At 48.2% G+C, this 17,876-nt stretch overlaps 1 protein-coding gene across 3 annotated transcripts; it reads right to left on the bottom strand.

Annotated features, from left to right (window-relative positions):
- Window positions 1-905: 905 nt before the first annotated feature.
- ZNF114 (zinc finger protein 114) lies at window positions 906-16,845 on the bottom strand. 3 transcript variants are annotated; one of them, XM_063657285.1, is made up of 6 exons: window positions 16,815-16,845; window positions 16,483-16,645; window positions 16,104-16,205; window positions 8,736-8,813; window positions 6,042-6,168; window positions 906-2,743 (listed from the first exon to the last, which is right to left on the bottom strand). In XM_063657285.1, exons 4-6 carry the CDS (start codon window positions 8,742-8,744, stop codon window positions 1,632-1,634), a joined length of 1,248 nt encoding a protein of 415 aa, XP_063513355.1. In that variant the 5' UTR covers window positions 8,745-8,813; window positions 16,104-16,205; window positions 16,483-16,645; window positions 16,815-16,845; the 3' UTR covers window positions 906-1,631. The 3 variants fall into 3 exon arrangements, with proteins under 3 accessions (XP_063513355.1, XP_054320621.1, XP_063513356.1); XM_054464646.2 differs by lacking the exon at window positions 16,104-16,205; XM_063657286.1 differs by lacking the exons at window positions 16,104-16,205; window positions 16,815-16,845 and having other exon boundaries at window positions 16,483-16,660.
- Between the last annotated feature and the right edge of the window lie 1,031 nt (window positions 16,846-17,876).

The raw sequence follows: 17,876 nt of genomic DNA, 5'->3' as shown, positions 1-17,876 counted from the left end.
AGGAGAATCACTTGAGCCCGGGAGGCAGAGGTTGCAGTAAGTCGAGATTGCCCCACTGCTCTCCAGCCTGGGTGACAGAGCAAGACTCTGTCTCAAATAAATACATACATACATAAAATAAAAATAAGACATTAAATAGTGCTCATTGTGGAAGGTGAATCTATGTGCCCTTAGTAAAGAAGATGAGAAGAATGGAGATGGCAGGAAAATTGACAGAATAGGGTACATTAGACTGACAAAGTCATAACAAGTACCCCAAGTTGTTACCAGAAAGACCACATACTCTGACCATAATGCAGTTGAACAGTGACCAATAAGACAAAAATGGTATCATGGAGTATATGAATCCCAAGTCTAAATTGAATGAGGCTCAAAGAAGGCTTCACATGGAAAATGAGATCATGTGTATGTGAGTTGTAATGAACCTGCTATATGTCAACATTTATGTGGCACAGCTGGGAGGGTGCAAAGAGGGATAGCCTTCATCTTGTAGCATTTTTTTTTAAAAAGGAAAAACTGAAAAATCATGAATATTTACAGTGTTTCAGTCCTACTGTGTGCTCATTGTGCCTAAGTGAAGGGCTGGACCTGAAAGCTTTTTTTTTTTTTTTTGAGACAGAGTGTCACTTTGTCACCCAGGGTGGAGTGTAGTGGTGCAAACACAGCTCACTGCTGCCTCAAGCTCCCGGGCTCAAGCAATCCTCCTGCCTCAGCTCCCCAGGTAGCTGGGACTACAGGCATGTGCTACCACGCCTGGTTAATTTTTGCATTTTTTTTTTTTTGTAGAGATGGGGTTTCTCCATGTTGCCCAGGCTGGTCTCAAACTCCTGGACTCAAGCAATCCTCCCACCTCGGCCTCCCAAAGTGCTGGGATTACAGGTGTGAGTCACTGCACCAGGCCTTGAAAGCTTTCTTAATTTATTCCAATTGTAGCCTCCCTCCAAGATGTGGATTCACATGTAACATGAGTGGTAAGTGTTTAAAGAGGTCTTTCCTACATTTTTTTTTTTGAGACGGAGTCTCGCTCTTTCCCCCAGGCTGGAGTGCAGTGGCATGATCTGGGCTCACTGCAAGCTCCGCCTCCTGGGTTCACGCCATTCTCCTGCCTCAGCCTCCCGAGTAGCTGGGACTACAGGCGCCCGCCACCACGCCCAGCTAATTTTTTTTTTGTATTTTTAGTAGAGACGGGGTTTCACCGTGTTAACCAGGATGGTCTCGATCTCCTGACCTCGTGATCTGCCCGACTCGGCCTCCCAGAGTGCTGGGATTACAGGCGTGAGCCACCGCGGCCGACAGGTCTTTCCTACATTTTTTATTTCTGTAAGGAGTCTCTGCAGTGTGAGTTCTTGTATGAACCATGAATTTGAGACCACACTGAAGGCTTTGTCTTATTCCTTTTAGATTGGCAGTTTCTCTCCAGGGTGAGAACAAATGTCTACTCAAGATGAATGAAGATGAAAGGCTTTCTGTAGACTTTACCTTCACAGGGTTTTTTTTTCACATTTCTGTAAGATAGGAGAGTTCAGAGAAGACGTTCTCATGCATGCTAACCCCTTGAGCTCCCTTCCAATATGTCCTCCTCACATGTTCAGTACAGTTAGAAAATTAATAAAAATTTTCCCACCTTCCTTTCATTCACAGGGCTTCTCATCTTTGTGAGTCTTAAGATGTTTTTTAAGTCCTGACGACTTTGCAAAGTCTTTTCCACATGTCTTACATTTATAGGGTTTCTCTCCAGTGTGGCTCCTCAGATGTGTATATTTTGAGGACTCCCTGATGACTTTCCCACATTCTTCACATTCGTAGGGCTTCTTCTGCACGACATGCTTTCTTAAATGTTTATTAAGGTGTAAGGAATATCTAAAGGCTTTCCCACATTTCCCACATTCATACGGTTTCTCTCCAGTGTGAATTTTCATATGTCTCATAAGGAATGACTGATAAAAAAAGGCTCTCCCACATTCGGGACATTTATGGGTTTTCTCTCCAGTGCAATGACTCTTGTGTGAACCGGAATTTGGAGCGTCGGCAGAGGTTGCCCCAGTTTGACAATCCTTATTTGTCTCTGCGGTATACGACTGCATCTGCACGGCATGAATTGAGTTATTTCTGGAGGTGTTCTCACACTGAGTAAAATCACACATTTTATCTCGAACATGAGTGTTGTGTGCCCTAAGGGATCCGTCTTCACAAAAAGCTTTTCCAAATGGATTCCGTTGGTGCCTGTTGGCTCCCATATCAATTTCATCACGTATATGATGCACAGTGTTCTGACTGCCAGTCCATGTGCTTGATTTCAGCTCTGTTTTTCTCCCACACGGAACCCACTGAATGTTCTGCCCCAAGACTCCATTGTGTTTGTTTTCATGTGTTTTTTGACTATCGTTTAAGACAGGATTATACTTGAAAATACTTGAGTCATATGTTAGGATACATTGTCTTATGGAATCTCCCTTTGAAGGCACAAGCTTGCAGGTAGGTTTAGAGTGGTTCCTCACTTCACGATCTTCACAGATGCTAACAGGAGATTCATCTTTCTCAGGGGCAACTGCAGGTGGCTTCACATTATTCACCCCCTGCCTGTGTGGTTCCTCTGTTTTGGGGCATCTCCAGTCTTCTCTTAATGTGGAGAGCTGGGAACTGATGCTCTTGAGGCACACTCTGTTGGCTTCAGGAAATGTTCTTTTAGGAAGAATATCCAGCTGAGGGGTTGCGTCTTTGGTTTTACATGGAGTCGCCCAATCTGAAATACAGTGGCACAAAAGTTAAATTCTTTGCTGAAAGTAAAGGTGGGTTAGAGATGATGACATAGGCAATGTCCGTGTAGATTTCTCTCTTTCTTTCTTTCTTTATTTCCCTCCCTCCCTCCTTCTGTCCTTCCTTCCTTCCTTTCTTTGCTTCCTTCCTTTCTTTCTTTTCTTTCTCTTTCTTTCTTTCCTTTCTTTCTCTTTCTTTCCCTTCCTTCCTTCTTTCTTCCTTCTTCCCTTCCTTCCTTCCTCTTCCTTCTCCTTCCTTCCTTCCTCTCTCTCTCTCGTTCTCTCCTTCTTTCTCTCTTTTCTTTTGACAGTCTTGCTCTGTGGCCCAGGCTGGAGTGCAGTGGCATGATCTTGGCTCATTACAACCTCTGCCTCCCAGGTTCAAGCAATTCTCCAGCTTCAGCTTCCTGAGTAGCTGAGATTACAGGTGTGTGCCACCATGCCTGGCTAATTTTTGTATTTTCAGTTGAGATGGGGTTTCACCATGTTGGCCAGGCTGGTCTTGAATTCCTGGCCTCATGTGATCCACCTGCCTCAGCCTCCCAAAGTGCTGGGATTACAGGCATGAGCCAACACGCCAGGCCTCTGTGTGGATTTCTTTCTAAATGTTCACTCAACATGTATGATAAAAATGTGAAGGGGAAGAAAACAAGAGGAAGGAAGCAGAGAAAGACATCAGAGATTCCACAGTGTCAGGAATGTGATGACGGTAAGGTCAGGGGTTCAACATGGAGAGTGTCATGTTACTGAGGAACGGTTCTGCAGAGATCAAGGAAATGATCAGGAATTCTAAGTGGAAGAGAATTGGACAGACAGTCTATGTGAAATTTTTATTTTTTTGAGATGAGGGTTTCACACTAGGTTGCCCAAGTGCTGGAGTGCAGTGGCTATTCATAGGTGTGATCATAGCACACTGCAGCCTTGAGCTCTTGGGATCAAGTGATCCTCTTGCCTCAGTCTCCCGAGTAGCTGGCTCCATGTGCAATTTTAAGGAGAAAAGGAACAGGCCTTTCTCTGGGAAAAATGAATATACGAGAGGATGGATAAAAGTCAAAAAACATAAGCTCAGCCAGGCACAGTGGCTCATGCCTGTAATCCCAGCACTTTGAGAGGCTGAAGTGGGTGGATCACCGGACGTCAGGAGTTTGAGACCAGCCTGGCCAACATGGTGAAGCTCCATCTCTACTAAAAATACAAAAATTAGCCGGGCATGGTGGCGTATGCCTGTAGTCCCAGCTACTCAGGAGGGTGAGGCAGGAGAATCACTTGAATCCAGGAGGCAGAGATTGCAGTGAGCTGAGACTGAGCCACTGCACTCCAGCCTGGGCAACAGAGTGCCTGTTTTTTTTTTCTTTTTTTTCTTTTAATTAAAAAAATTGCTTTTAAAGACAAAAAAGAACAGTGTTTTGCCATGTTGGCTGGGCTGGTCTCGACCTCCTGGCCTCAAGTAATCCTCCTCCTGCCTCAGCCTTGCAAAGTGCTAGGATTACAGGTGTGAGCCACTGTGCCGGGCCTATAGGTCTCCTTAGCTGCTCTGTAGATAACCACTTGAAAATTATAAAACATTAAGTTTTCCCTTTGAGATATTCCTTCAGGTCCTGCATTCTGATGAAATGACTACGCTCACTGATCTGAGGAATGCCGTGAGAAACTGACGCACCAAAGAATGTACTTTCCTCATCCCGATTTCATCCCCCTTCCTCTGACCAATCAACATCTCCAATTCTCCAGTCCCTTGCCCTCCATGATCCCCTTAAAAATGAGAGCAGTGGCTCATGCCTGTAATGCCAACACTTTGGGAGGCCAAGGTGGGTGGAGCACTTGAGGTCAGGAGTTCGAGACCAGCCTGGCCAACACGGTGAAACCCCGTCTCTACTAAAAATACAACAATTAGCCGGGTGTGGTGGTGCATACCTGTAATCCCAGCTACTCGGGAGGCTGAGGCAGAAGAATTGCTTGAACCCGGGAGGCAGAGGTTGCAGTGAGCGGAGATTGCGCCACTGCACTCCAGCCTGGGCAACAAGAGTGAAACACAATCTCAAAAAACAAAAAAACAAAAACCCCAGAACCCCTCAGGGAGAAGAATTTGAGCGTCTCCTCCCATCTCCTTGGTTGGCACCCTGTAATCATGAAACTTTCTCTGTTGCAAACCCTGCTGTCTCAGTGGCATGAGCCTGTTGCTCTGTTACCATGCTGCTGGCTTACAAACCTGTTGGTCCTGTAATGTTCGCATCTACCTGGCACTGAGATGCATAAATGCCTGGACAAAACTGCCCTGCACTGTTTTCAGACCACTTCTTGCTCCAAATGAGAGGGCAGACTGGGTTTGCCTAGTTGAAATCCTGCTCACTGGGCACGCACGTGGTGTAAAGGAACTGTGCGAGACTTTCTGTGAAATGGACACAGGCTTTGGTTTGCTGGGGTTCTGAAGCTGATGATGTGTGAATAGAAGAGCAACAGGGGTCCCTCTACTTTTCTCATCAATGCACTAAAATTCTGCCAAAAGGGCTCAAAACGACCCTTTTCCTGTGCACCATGTTCACCTACATAAGGATCCCCCAAATTCTGTTCAATCATGAAGAGAATAAAAATGTAATGCATTAGCTGGGGGTGGTAGAGCATGCCTGTAATCCCAGATACTCAGGAGGCTGAGGCAGGAGAATTGCTTGAGCCCAGGAGGTGGAGGTTGCAGTGAGCCGAGATGGTACCACTTCACTCCAGCCTGGGTGACAGGGTGAGACCCCTTCTTAATGAAAAGAAAAATAAAGGCTGGGTGTGGTGGCTCACGCCTGTAATCCCAACATGTCAGGAGGCTGAGGTGGGAGGATCACCAGAGGTCAGGAGTTCAAGACAAGCCTAGCCAACGTGGTGAAATCTGCCTCTACTAAAAATACAAACAAAAATTAGCCAGGTGTGGTGGTGTGCACCTGTATTCCCAGCTACTAGGGAGGCTAAGACAGGAGAATTGCATGAACCTGGGGGGCGGAAGTTGCAGTGAGCTGAGATGATGCCGCTGCACTCCAGCCTGGGAGATAGAGTGAGACCCTATCTCAAAAAATAAAATAAAATAAAATAAAATAAAATAAAATAAAATAAAATAAAATAAAGTAATGCAACAAACTGATTTCCAGTTTCACGGTGAACCCTACATCTACTACCTGGGGGGCAGCAGCTGTGTCTCTGGAATTTAACCCAGTTCCCATTTTCCAATGCACTTGCCAGAACACGGTTCCAAACCAGCACTGGTCCCATCACTGACTAAGGGCAGGAAGGGGGCCTCCTTACCTATGAATGCCAGGTTCCTAGAGTTTTCCAGCATCACATCTCTGTAGAGATTCCTCTGAGCTGGGTCCAGCAGGGTCCACTCCTCTTTGGTAAAGTTCACAGCCACGTCTGCGAAGGTCACCGAGTCCTAAAACAACACACGCAGTTTGGCTCAGTGGGGTGTCCTGTTATCAGTTTGAACTGTGACCCCTTTCTCCATAAAAAAAGGTACATTGAGGTCTTAACCCTTGGTACCTGCAAAGGTGACCTGATTTGAGAACTAGAGTCTTTGCAGATGTCAATGAATTAAGATGAGGTTGTGGCCGGGTGCGGTGGCTCACACCTGTAATCCCAGCACTTTGGGAGGCTGAGGCAGGTGGATCACAAGGTCAGGAGTTCGAGACCAGCCTCGCCAACATGGTGAAACCCCATCTCTACTGAAAATACAAAAAATTAGCCGGGCGTGGTGGCGGGTGCCTGTAGTCCCACCTACTTGGGAGGCTGAGGCAGAGAAATGCTTGAACCCGGGAGGCGGAGGTTGCAGTGAGCCGAGATCATGCCACTGCACTCCAGCCTGGGCTACAAAGTGAGACTGTCTCAAAAAAAAAAAAAAAAAAAGATGAGATTATACTGGGGGTTGGGTGGGCCCTAATCCAATGACTGGTGTCCTTATAAGAAGAGGAAATCTGGCCAGGTGCAGTGGCTTATGCCCGTAATCCCAGCACTTTGGGAGGCTGAGGTGGGACGATCGCTTGAGGTGGGGAGTTCAAGACCAGCCTGGGCAACACAGTGATGACCGTCTCTACAAAAAATAAAAAAATTACCCGTGAGTGTGGGTGGTTGCCTGTAGTCTCAGCTACCTGGGAGGCTGAGGAGGGAGGATTGCCTGAGCCTGGGAGGTGGAGGTTGTAATAAGCTATGATCCTGCCACTGCAGTCCAGCCTGGGCAACAGAGCAAGACCCTGTCTCAAAAAAACAAATAAAATATAAATTAAAAAAAAAAAAAAAAAAAGAAGGGGAAATGTGGACAGACGGAGGGACACAGAGGGAAGAATGTCATCTGGTGAGGGAGGCAGAGACTGGAGTGATGGGTCCACAAGCCAGGAAATGCCAAGGACGCCAGTGACTACCAGCAGCTAGGTAAGATCATGGAATAAATTCTTTCTTGGAGCCTCCAGAAGGAACCAACTCTGCCGCTATTTTGATCTTGGACTTCCAGCCTGCAGAACTGCGAGAAAATCAATGTCTGTTGTTTAAGCCACCCCATCTGTGATAGTTTCAGCAGCCTGAACAGCCTAATGCAACAGGAAGAGCATACAGTCAATTGGTAGAGACTGACGTCCAGTCGTATGACTCAGGTGCTCTTTCTTCTGAGACAGGGTCTTGCTCTGTCACCCAGGCTGGAGTGCAGTAGTGCAAACACAGCTCACAGCAGCCTCGAACTGCTGGGCTCAAGCGATCCTCCCACCTCAGCCTCCCAACTAGCTGGGACAACCGGCACACACCATCACGTGTGGCCACGTCTTAGGAAAAAGAGTACCTGAGTCATGCGACCGGACTTCAATCTCTACCAATTGACCGACTGTGTGTCTTTCTCATGCATTAGCCTGTTCAGGCTGTTATAACAAACGATCACAGAGGGGTGGCTTAAAAATTCTTAAACCCTGGCCGGGCGCGGTGGCTCATGCCTGTAATCCCAGCACTTTGGGAGGCCGAGGTGGGCAGATCACCTGAAGTCAGGAGTTCGAGACCAGCCTGGCCAACATGGAGAAACCCCATCTCAACTAAAAATACAAAAATTAGCCGGGCATGCTGGCAGGTGTCTGTAATCCCAGCTACTCGGGATGCTGAGGCAGGAGAATCACTTGAACCTGGAAGGCGGAGGTTGCAGTGAGCCGAGATCATGCCATTGCACTCCAGCCTGGGCAACAAGAGTGAAACTCCGTCTCAAAAAAAAAAAAAAATTGGAGTGGGGCATGGCTCAGTCCACTCCTTGTTATCTGCAGGTCATGACAGTTGCGGGAGATGCTGCCACCAGGAGAGCACTGCCCACTCCATAAATGCCTAGCGTCCCCTGTGAGACCCTGAGTTCCTTAAGACAAAGACACTTTCTTTTTATTTTACTTTATTATTATTTTTAGAGACAGAGTCTTACTCTGTCACCCAGGCTGGAATGCAGTGGAGTGATCACTCCTCATTGTGGCCTCGACCTCCTGGGCTCAAGCGATTCTCTCACCTCAGCCTCTTAAGTAGCTGGGGCGACAGCCGTGCACCACCACACCAGGCAAATTTTTAAAATATTTATAGAGACGGGGGTCTTGCTATGTTGCCCAGGCTGGTTTTGAACTCCTGGCCTCAAATGATCCTCCCGTCTCAGCCTCCCAAAGTCCTGGAATTACAGGCTTGAGCCACTGCGCCCCACCAAAGACACTTTCAGCTCCTTTCTTAGTGCGCTTTGCAGCAGAACGTGAAGCTCACGGGCAGCCAGGATGAGGCGTGGAAAGGACTGCTCAGTACTGGGGTAGGGGTGGCCCCAGGAGAATCCCCAGGGCAGCGTCTCTCTCCAAGCAGAGGTGCAGAGACCTGGGGCAGCACGGCTGGCGGTGGGCCCTGCCTGGCTCCACGCACTTTACCTGACTCCCAGCCACAGGCAGAGGCACATTCACTCGTGGGAACGACAACACACTTCTGGGAGAGGGTGAGCTGACAACTTACCTGGGACATATTTGTCAGCGACGCGACGGCCAGTCCTGGCTTCCCCGTGTTTCCTTCAAGGAGGCAGGTGAGGCAGAGCTTGGGAGAAGAATGGAGCTATGAGAATCCAGGCACCCTGCTTCCCCACACTCGTATATGGATCCTGCCTGGCATTAATCTCAGCGTATAAATGTGTGTGTGCACACACTCCCCCACCACAGCCCACAACCCCCACCCCCCAACACACATACCCACACATCCCCCCATCCCCCCTACACCCACCCACCCACACACCCCCACACACCCCCATCCCCCCACACACTCACACCCACACCCTCCGATCCCCCCACCCCCACCCAACACACCCACACACACACACCTATATTTTAATTTAATTTTTTAGAGACAGAGTCTTGTCCTGTTGCCCAGGCTGGAGTGCAGTAGTGCAATCACGGCTCACTACAGCCTCAAACTTCTGGGCTCAAGTGATCCTCCTGCCTCAGCCTCCTGAGTAGCTGAAGGTACAGGCATGTGCCCCCATGCCCCCTAATTTTTCATATTTATTTTCATAGAGATGGGGTCTCACTATGTTGCCTAGGCTGGTCACAAATTCCTGGCCTCAAGCAGCATTGTTTTTTAATTGAGGTGAAATTTGCATATCATGAAATTAACCATTTTAAGTGAACAATGCAGTGGCATTTAGTGCATTTGCAATGTTGTACAAACGTCACCTCTACCTAGTTCCAAATAATTTTCATCACTGCAAAATAAAACCCCATCCCCCTTAGCAGTCACTTCCCATTCTCCCTTTCACCCAGCTCCTGGCAGCCACTAATCTAATTGCATTTTTTTTTTTTTTTGAGACGGAGTCTCGCTCTGTCGCCCAGGCTGGAGTGCAGTGGCACAATCTCAGCTCACTGCAGCGTCCGCCTCCCTGGTTCAAGTGATTCTCTTGTCTTAGCCTCCCGATTAGCTGCCATTACAGGTGCCTGCCATCACACCCGGCTAATTTTTTGTACTTTTAGTAGAGATGGGATTTCGCCATGTTGGCCAGGCTGGTCTCAAACTCCTGACCTCAAGTGATCTGCCCGCCTCGCCCTCCCAAAATGCTGGAATTAGGGGTGTGAGCACTGCACCTGGCCCATAGTGGTATTCGTTACAGCCCAAAGTAGAGACAACCCAATATTGATCAATGCATGAACAAAGAAAGCAAACGTGGTCTATCCGCACCATGGAATATTATCCAGCCATAAAACGGACTGAGGCACTGGCACACACTACAACACGGATGAGCTCTGAAAACAGGATGCCAAGTGAACGAAGCCAGACACAAAAGACCACAGTGTATGACCCCATTGAAAATGAAATGTCCAGAATAGGCGAATCTATAGAGACAGAAAGCAGATCAGAGGTTTTGTCCAGAGCTGGGGGAGATGAGGGACTGGGAGATGACCACTGAAGGATACAGGGCTACTTTTGGGGGTGATGGAAATGTTCTAAATTTGAGGGACATACACGTCTGTGAATATACTAAAAGCCATTGAATTGCACCCTTTAAGAAGGTGAATTGGGCCGGGCGTGGTGGCTCAAGCCTGTAATCCCAAGACTCTGGGAGGCCGAGGCAGGTGGGTCACTTGAGGTCAGGAGTTTGAGACCATCCTGGCCAACATGGCAAAACCCTCTCTCTACTAAAAATACAAAAATTAACCAGGCGTGGTGGCGCACACCCGTAATCCTAGCTACTTGGGAGGCTGAAAGCAGGAGAATCACTTGAACCTGGGAGGCGGAGGTTGCAGTGAGCTGAGATCGCACCACCGCACACCCCAGCGTGGGCGACAGAGCGAGACTCTGTCTCAAAAAAAAAAAAAATTCAAATATAAGATGAAAAGTGTTCGTGTTACTGGGAAGTCAGATTTTAGTGTAAGAGGAAAAAGTTTCAAATATAAGATGAAAAGGCTTCATATCATCATGAACACACACACACACACACACACACACACACACACACAATGTCTCCCTGGTCAGTCTATTCATAGAAAATGCTTAGAAGAATTAACAAGCAGGAAGCGATGAACACCCTCGGAGACATGGCTGATCCGGGAACAGGAAATTTCCAGTGTGAGCCTTGCGGTGCCAGATGGCAGGGGAGCTGCCCTAGACTGCGTTAGGAAGATGCACAGTGGCTGGAAAGGTCTCCCAGCGGCCGGATTTGAACTACAAAGTGAATCATTGCAATTGATGGAAACACACTGAACACTAAAAATACCTGCGCTCATAATGATACCCAGAAAGAGAAAGCCAGAGGGGGAAAAAACACAAGCCTTGGTTAATAAAGAGGAAAAATTAAGCCTTTACTTTGCCTTTCCAATAAGAAAAGAAATGGAATAGCCTTATGGATGACGGAAAACTACTGAATTCCAGCTATATATTTATTTTTTATTTTTTTTGACACAAGGTCTCAATCTGTCATCCAGGTTGGAGTGCAGTGGGGAGATCTCGGCTCACAGCAGCCTCTGCCTCCCGAGTTCAAGTGATTCTCCTGCCTCAGCTTCCCAAGTAGCTGAGACCACAAGCGCCTGCCACCACGTCCAGCTAATATAATAAATATATATATGTATTTTAAATTTTTTTTTTGAGACAAGGTCTCATTCTGTCACCCAGGCTGGAGTGCAGTGGTACGATCTCAGCTCGCTGCAACTTCCACCTCCCGGGTTCAAGCGATTCTCCTGCCTCAGCCTCCTGAGTAGCTGAGATTACAGGCTTGGGCCACCACGCCCAGCTAAGTTTTGTATTTTTAGTAGAGACGGGGTTTCACTATGTTGGCCAGGCTTGTCTCAAACTTCTGACCTCAGGTGATCTGCCTGCCTTGACCTCTCAAAGTGCTGGGATTACAGGCGTGAGCCACCGTGCCCGGCAACAAACAGCCATTATAGTTACACTGATGTGATGAACACACCACCTATGATGTATCTTTCATTTTTATTTTGTTTAAATTTTTCTTTGTTATTATATATTTTTCGAGACGAGGTCTCGCTCTATCGCCCAGGCTGGAGTGCAGTGGCAAGATCTCAGCTCACTGCAACCTCAGCCTCCTGGGTTCAAGAGATTCTCCTGTCTCAGCCTCCCGAGTAGCTGGGACTATAGATGCCCACCACCACGCCTGGCTATTTTTTTTTTTTTTTGTATTTTTTTTAGTAGAGACAGGGCTTCACCATGTTGGCCAGGCTGGTCTTGAACTCCTGACCTCAGATGATCCTCCCGCCTCAGCCTCCCAAAGTGCTGGGATTAGAGCCACCAAGCCTGACCAACCTAGGATGTTTCTATCTCCTTCCCTCCTTCCCTTCCTCTTCCTGTCTTTTTCTCTCTCTCCTTCCTTTCTTCCTTCCTTCCCTTCTCTCTCTCTCTTTCCCTCTTTCTTTCTCTTCCTCTCTCTCTCTCTTTCTCTCTCTTCCTCTCTCTCTCTATCTTTCTCTCTTTCTTTCTTCTTTCTTTTTTGAGACAGGGTCTCACTCTGCTGCCCTGGCTGGAGTGCGGTGGTGTGATCAGAGCTCACTGTAGCCTTGACCTCCTGGGGTCAAGCAATCCTCCCACCTCAGCCTCCCAAAGTGCTGGGATCACAGGCGTGAGTCACCGCACCTGGCCAGGTCTAACTTTCAACAACACAAGGAACAACGACACAAATCCACAGGCGTGGACGTTCTGCTATTCTGACTACCCAGGGACTCCAACTAGTTAATGTCATGAACAAAGGGAGGCAAGTTCGAGGGTGTGAGCCCTGGAAGAGAAACTCACACAATGTGTTTGCATCCTGCCTAAAGAAACATAACTCTAGGCTGGGCGTGGTGGCTCACGCCTGTAATCCCAGTACTTTGGGAGGCCGAGGCGGGCAGATCACCTGAGGTCGGGAGTTCGAGACCAGCCTGACCAACATGGAGAAACGCTGTCTCTACCAAAAATACAAAATTAGCCAGGTGTGGTGGTGCATGCTCGTAGTCCTAGCTACTCAGGAGGCTGAGGCAGGAGAATTGCTTGAACCTGGGAGGCAGAGGTTGCAGTGAGCTGAGATTGCGCCATTGGACTTCAGCCTGGGTGACAAGAGTGAAACTCCGTCTCAAAAAAAAAAAAACAAGAAAATAATATATACACACACACACATAAATATGTATACACATATATTTATATATGCATATATATATTTGTATATATAGATATATTTTTATATATTGTGGCAAATATATATATTCATATACACATGCACACACACATATATATATATTCTCCACAGGACATTATCAAATAGGAGTACTCAAAGGGTATATGATCAAGTAGAAGAGATACAGTATAGCAGTCTTCCAGTCAGTTCTAACCAACGATGTCAAATTTTCTTGATTTTGTGATGGTTTGGGGATTTCTTTTTTATTTCTCAAACATTTTCAAAAAAAGTTGTGATTATTTGATGTCTTTCCTCAATGTAAATACTCACTTTTATACAAAAAAAATTATCAATCAGCTCTCCTTTTGAGTATTTTATTATTATTATTATTATTTATTTTTTTTTTTTTGAGACAGAGTTTTGCTCTGTTGCCTAGGCTGGAGTGCAGTGGCATGATCTTGGCTCAATGCAGCCTCCGCCTCCCGGGTTCAAGCAATTCTCCTGCCTCGGCCTCCTGAGTAGTAAAAATTAGCTGGGCGTGGTGGTGCACTCCTGTAATCCCAGCTACTGGCGAGGCTGAGGCAGAAGAATCGCTTGAACCCGGGAGGCAGAGGTTGCAGTGAGCCTCCACTGCATTCCAGCCTGGGCGACAGAGTGAGACTCCATCTCAAAATCAAAAACAAAAACAAAAACAAAACAACAAAACAAAACAAAAAAGAAAAAGAGAAAAAAAGCGATTGCATGCTTGGGCAAACCAGGGATCACACGGCAGCCTTCTCATTGTGAAATAATATGAAAACCTGCCCTACCACGCATCAGGAGGAGATATCAGACTCGATCAAGCCAGCAGCAGTCTAAAGGAAATATGAATAACAAGCCCTATCTTTGAGGTTATTATTTTTTCTTATAATTTTCTTGCTTCCTGAGAAACTTTGTACTCTAAAATTCACAGCTTATCAAAAACTTTGCTTTCTGACATCCTATCAGTAAACATGAAAAGCCCCACTGTTGCCAGGCACGGTGGCTCACGCCTGTAATCCCAGAACTTTGGGAGGCTGAGGCGGGCGGATCACGAGGTCAAGAGATCAAGACCATCCTGGCTAACACGGTGAAACCCTGTCTCTACTAAAAACACAAAAAATTAGCTGGGCGTGGTGGCGGGCGCCTGTAGTCCCAGCTACTCGGGAGGCTGAGGCAGGAGAATGGCGTGAACCCAGGAGGCGGAGCTTGCAGTGAGCTGAGATTGTGCCACTGCACTCCAGCCTGGGAGACAGAGCGAGACTCCGTCTCAAAAAAAAAAAAAAAAAAAGAAAAGAAAAAGTCCCACTGTTGCCTGGGGGGATCCAAGTCACTTTGATGCAGAAGCAAGCCTGTGCAACTCAGGGGCTGAGCTGTAGATAAGAGTTTTTGAGACACAACATTCCACGTCTATCTTGACCTTATAGTTCCCAAGGAAACAGCCACACCTGATGCTAACCCCATTACACGCATCTCAGCTCTAAGCCTACCTAAGAAGATAAAACCGCCTATTTCAATTAAGTTTCCCTGAATTCCGTCCTTTCCCCAATACAATTGGAGCGCCGGTTCTGACCCTAGTAACCTCAGACACATCAGCTCAGGACAATAGTTAAAAAAAAAAAAAAAAAAAAAAACAGAAAAGAAAAGAAAAAGAAAAACAACGCATCATTGCGAGTCAGCCCAGGTGAACAGGCTGAGGCTGGCTTTTGCCTGATTGTCCATGACGAAAATATACCTGGCTGATGAAACACGTTCCCACCTTTGCCCTGAGTTCTAGTAAATCAGACCTCACTGGAGTGGATTAGTAATAAAAATGCATCTTGTTCCGACCGTGGGGTTTGATCCTGACACCTTCACACCACTCTCCTTGCAGCTTGTCCTTTTTATACATTTCCTCTGCTGAGGTCTCAGTTCCCATAAAAGAACATGTTCAGCACACGGAACTCAAACCCTCAAAGCTATTTCTCTGGCCAGGTGCAGTGACTCACGCCTGTAATCCCAGCACTTTGGGAGGCCGAGGCGGGTGGATCACGAGGTCAGGAGATGGAGACCATCCTGGCTAACACAGTGAAACCCTGTCTCTACTAAAAATACAAAAAATTAGCCGGGCGTGGTGGCGGGCGCTTGTAGTCCCAGCTACTTGAGAGGCTGAGGCAGGAGGATGGCGTGAACCCAAGAGGTGGAGCTTGCAGTGAGCCGAGATCGCGCCACTTCACTCCAGCCTGGGCCACAGAGCGAGACTCCCTCTCAAAAAAAAAAAAAAGCTCTTTCTTTAAGATACCAGCACATCCTGCACATCTGGCCCTGCCCGGGACTTTTCAGTTCACCCTCATCACAACAGGCTCCAATCCAATACTTCTTTTTTTTTCTTTCTTTCTTTTTTTTTTGAGAGGGAGTCTTGCTGTCGCCCAGGCTAGAGTGCAGTGGCACGATCTCGGCTCACTGCAACCTCCACCTCCCAGGTAGAAGCGATTCTCCTGCCTCAGCCTCCCAAGTAGCTGGGATTACAGGCGCTCGTCTCACTGCAACCTCCACCTCCCAGGTTCAAGCGATTCTCCTGCCTCAGCCTCCCGAGTAGCTAGGATCACAGGCGCCCGCCACCATGCCCGGCTAATTTTTTTTTTTTTTTTTTTTTTTTTGAGACAGTTTCCCTCTGTCGCCCAGGCTGGAGTGCAATGGCTCGATTTCGGCTCACTGCAACCTCCACCTCCCTGTTCAAGCAATTCTACTGCCTCAACCTCCTGAGTAGCTGGGATTATAGGCGCATGCCACCACGCCCAGCTAATTTTGGTATTTTTAGTGGAGACGGGGTTTCACCATGTTGGCCAGGCTGGTCTCGAACTCCTGACCTCAGGTGATCCGCCCACCTCGGCCTTCCAAAATGCTGGGATTACAGGCGTGAGCCACCGCGCCTGGCCAGCTCCAATACTTTCATGGATGCAAAGAACACAACCCCTGCAACCGCTGCATGCGGGCATCTCTGCTGCCCAAGCCCGGGGACAGGCGCTTTCGCAAGCCTGCAGCACCGCATGGGGGAAGCGCCCTTCTCCCTGGGCCAAGGTGAAGGGCGCGCTCGGGGGCCGAACACGTGGGTCATTCCTGCCTTTCCCTTTCCTCCCGGAAGGGTAGAGACGATGAGGCTTTTGCAGACAGCAACTCTCAAGTCCCTGGGCCCCGGCCCGGTCCCGCCCTTAGTACGGACACTCAGGCACACTTACTCTTCCACTAGCTCCGGCTTCTAGATGTGTCTGTGGGTGGCGCAGCCCAAAAGCGCGCGCAGCCCAGGAGCGTTTCCCAGCTGCACCAGGATGGGGATCAAACTGTTGAAATAAATCAACCTAACGAGGCCGCCAGGAAGGACCGACTACGGAGATTCGTCCTGCCCAGACATTTTGTACTCGCTTCTTGACCCCTTCCTCAAAATGGACGGTGTAAGGGACTAGGGGGAGGAGAGGGGAGCCGAGCAGGCAGGGGATCCCAGCGCCCGCACTCCTGCCTGCCCACCTCCGTCGCACCCCCCGCCCCCGGGACCCGATCGATCCGACCCCAGAGTCTGACCCCCACCGCCAGTAGATTGACATTTCCTGTAGAACTTACTCCCCAGGCACTCCTGATCCAAGCAGGAAACCCCAGCCTTGGGTCCTCGCTGTCGCCTCCGCCCGCGCCACCGTTCCTGGGCTCTCCAGCTGGGAAGCGCGCTCTCTGCGCAGCCAACGCGCCTCCTTGCGGGCTCCGGAGACGCCGGCCGCTTGCTGGCTTCCTGCATTTCCCAAGGAAAGAAGGCGTTTATTTTCCTCAGTACTGTAAAACGGCGGAAACAGACAGGTTGGGGAGTCTCCAGTTTCTCTCTTGTCCCCATTTTTATGTTTTTGCTACCACTCCCCCCATCCGTTGACTAGCGGCTAAACCGCAAGGCTCATGTCACCTACCCTTGAAATGATTTTTTCTTCCTTCCTTCCTTTCTTTTCTTTCTTTCTTTTTTTTTTTTTTTTGAGACGGAGTCTCGCTCTGTCGCCCAGGCTGGAGTGCAGTGGCGCGATCTCGGTTCACTGCAACCTCCGCCTCCCGGATTCACGCCATTCTCTCGCCTCAGCCTCCGAGTAGCTGGGACTACAGGCGCCCGCCACCACCCTGGCTAAGTTTTTGTATTTTTTAGTAAAGACAGGGTTTCACCGATCTCCTGACCTCGTGATCCGCCCGCCTCGGCCTCCCAAAGTGCTGAGATTACAGGCGTGAGCCACCGCGCCCGGCCCTTCTTTTTTTTTCTTTTTTCTTTCTTTCTCTTTCCTTTGTTTCTTTTTCTTTCTTTCGCTTTTTTCTCTTTTCTTTCTTTCCCTTTTTTCTCTTTCTCTTTCTTTTCTTTTTTCTTTTCTTCTCCCTCCCTCCTTCCTTCCTTTCTTTTTTCTCTTTCTTTCTCTCTCTTGCTTCCTCCCTCCCTCCCTTCCTCCCTCCTTCCCTTCTTTCTTCTCTTTCCTTTCTTTCTTTCTCTCTTTTTCCCTCCCTCCCTTTCTTTTTCTTTCTTTCTTCTTTCTTTCCTTCTTTCCTTTCTTCCCCCCTTCCTCTCTCCCTCTCTGTCCCTCCCTCTCTTCCTTCCTTTTTTATTTTTTTCCTTTTCTTATTTTTTTTTGAGACAAGGTCTTGCTCTGTCCTTCAGGCTGGGGTGCAGTGGCGCAATCTTGGCTCACTGCAGCCTCAAGCGATCCTACCACTTCAGTCTCCCAAGTAGCTGGGACCACAGGCGCGTACAAGCACGCCTGGCTAATTTTAATTTTTTTTTTTTTTTTAGAGGTGAAAACTCACTATGCTGCCCAGGCTCGTCTCAAACTCCTGGGTGTCACGCGTGTCCGTATAGAAGACCACCTAAACAGGCTTTGTGTAAGCAACAAAGGCTGTTTATTCACTTCGGTGCAAGTGGGCTGAGTTCTAAAAGAGAGTCAGCGAAGGGAGATAGGAGAGGGGCAGCTTTATAGGGCTGGGGTAGGCAGTGGAAA

This window comes from Pongo pygmaeus, chromosome 20, assembly GCF_028885625.2.
Source record: "Pongo pygmaeus isolate AG05252 chromosome 20, NHGRI_mPonPyg2-v2.0_pri, whole genome shotgun sequence".
NCBI lineage: Eukaryota > Metazoa > Chordata > Mammalia > Primates > Hominidae > Pongo > Pongo pygmaeus.
The sequence above is the reverse complement of the archived record's forward strand: the minus strand, read 5'-3'. Positions and strand labels throughout refer to the sequence as shown.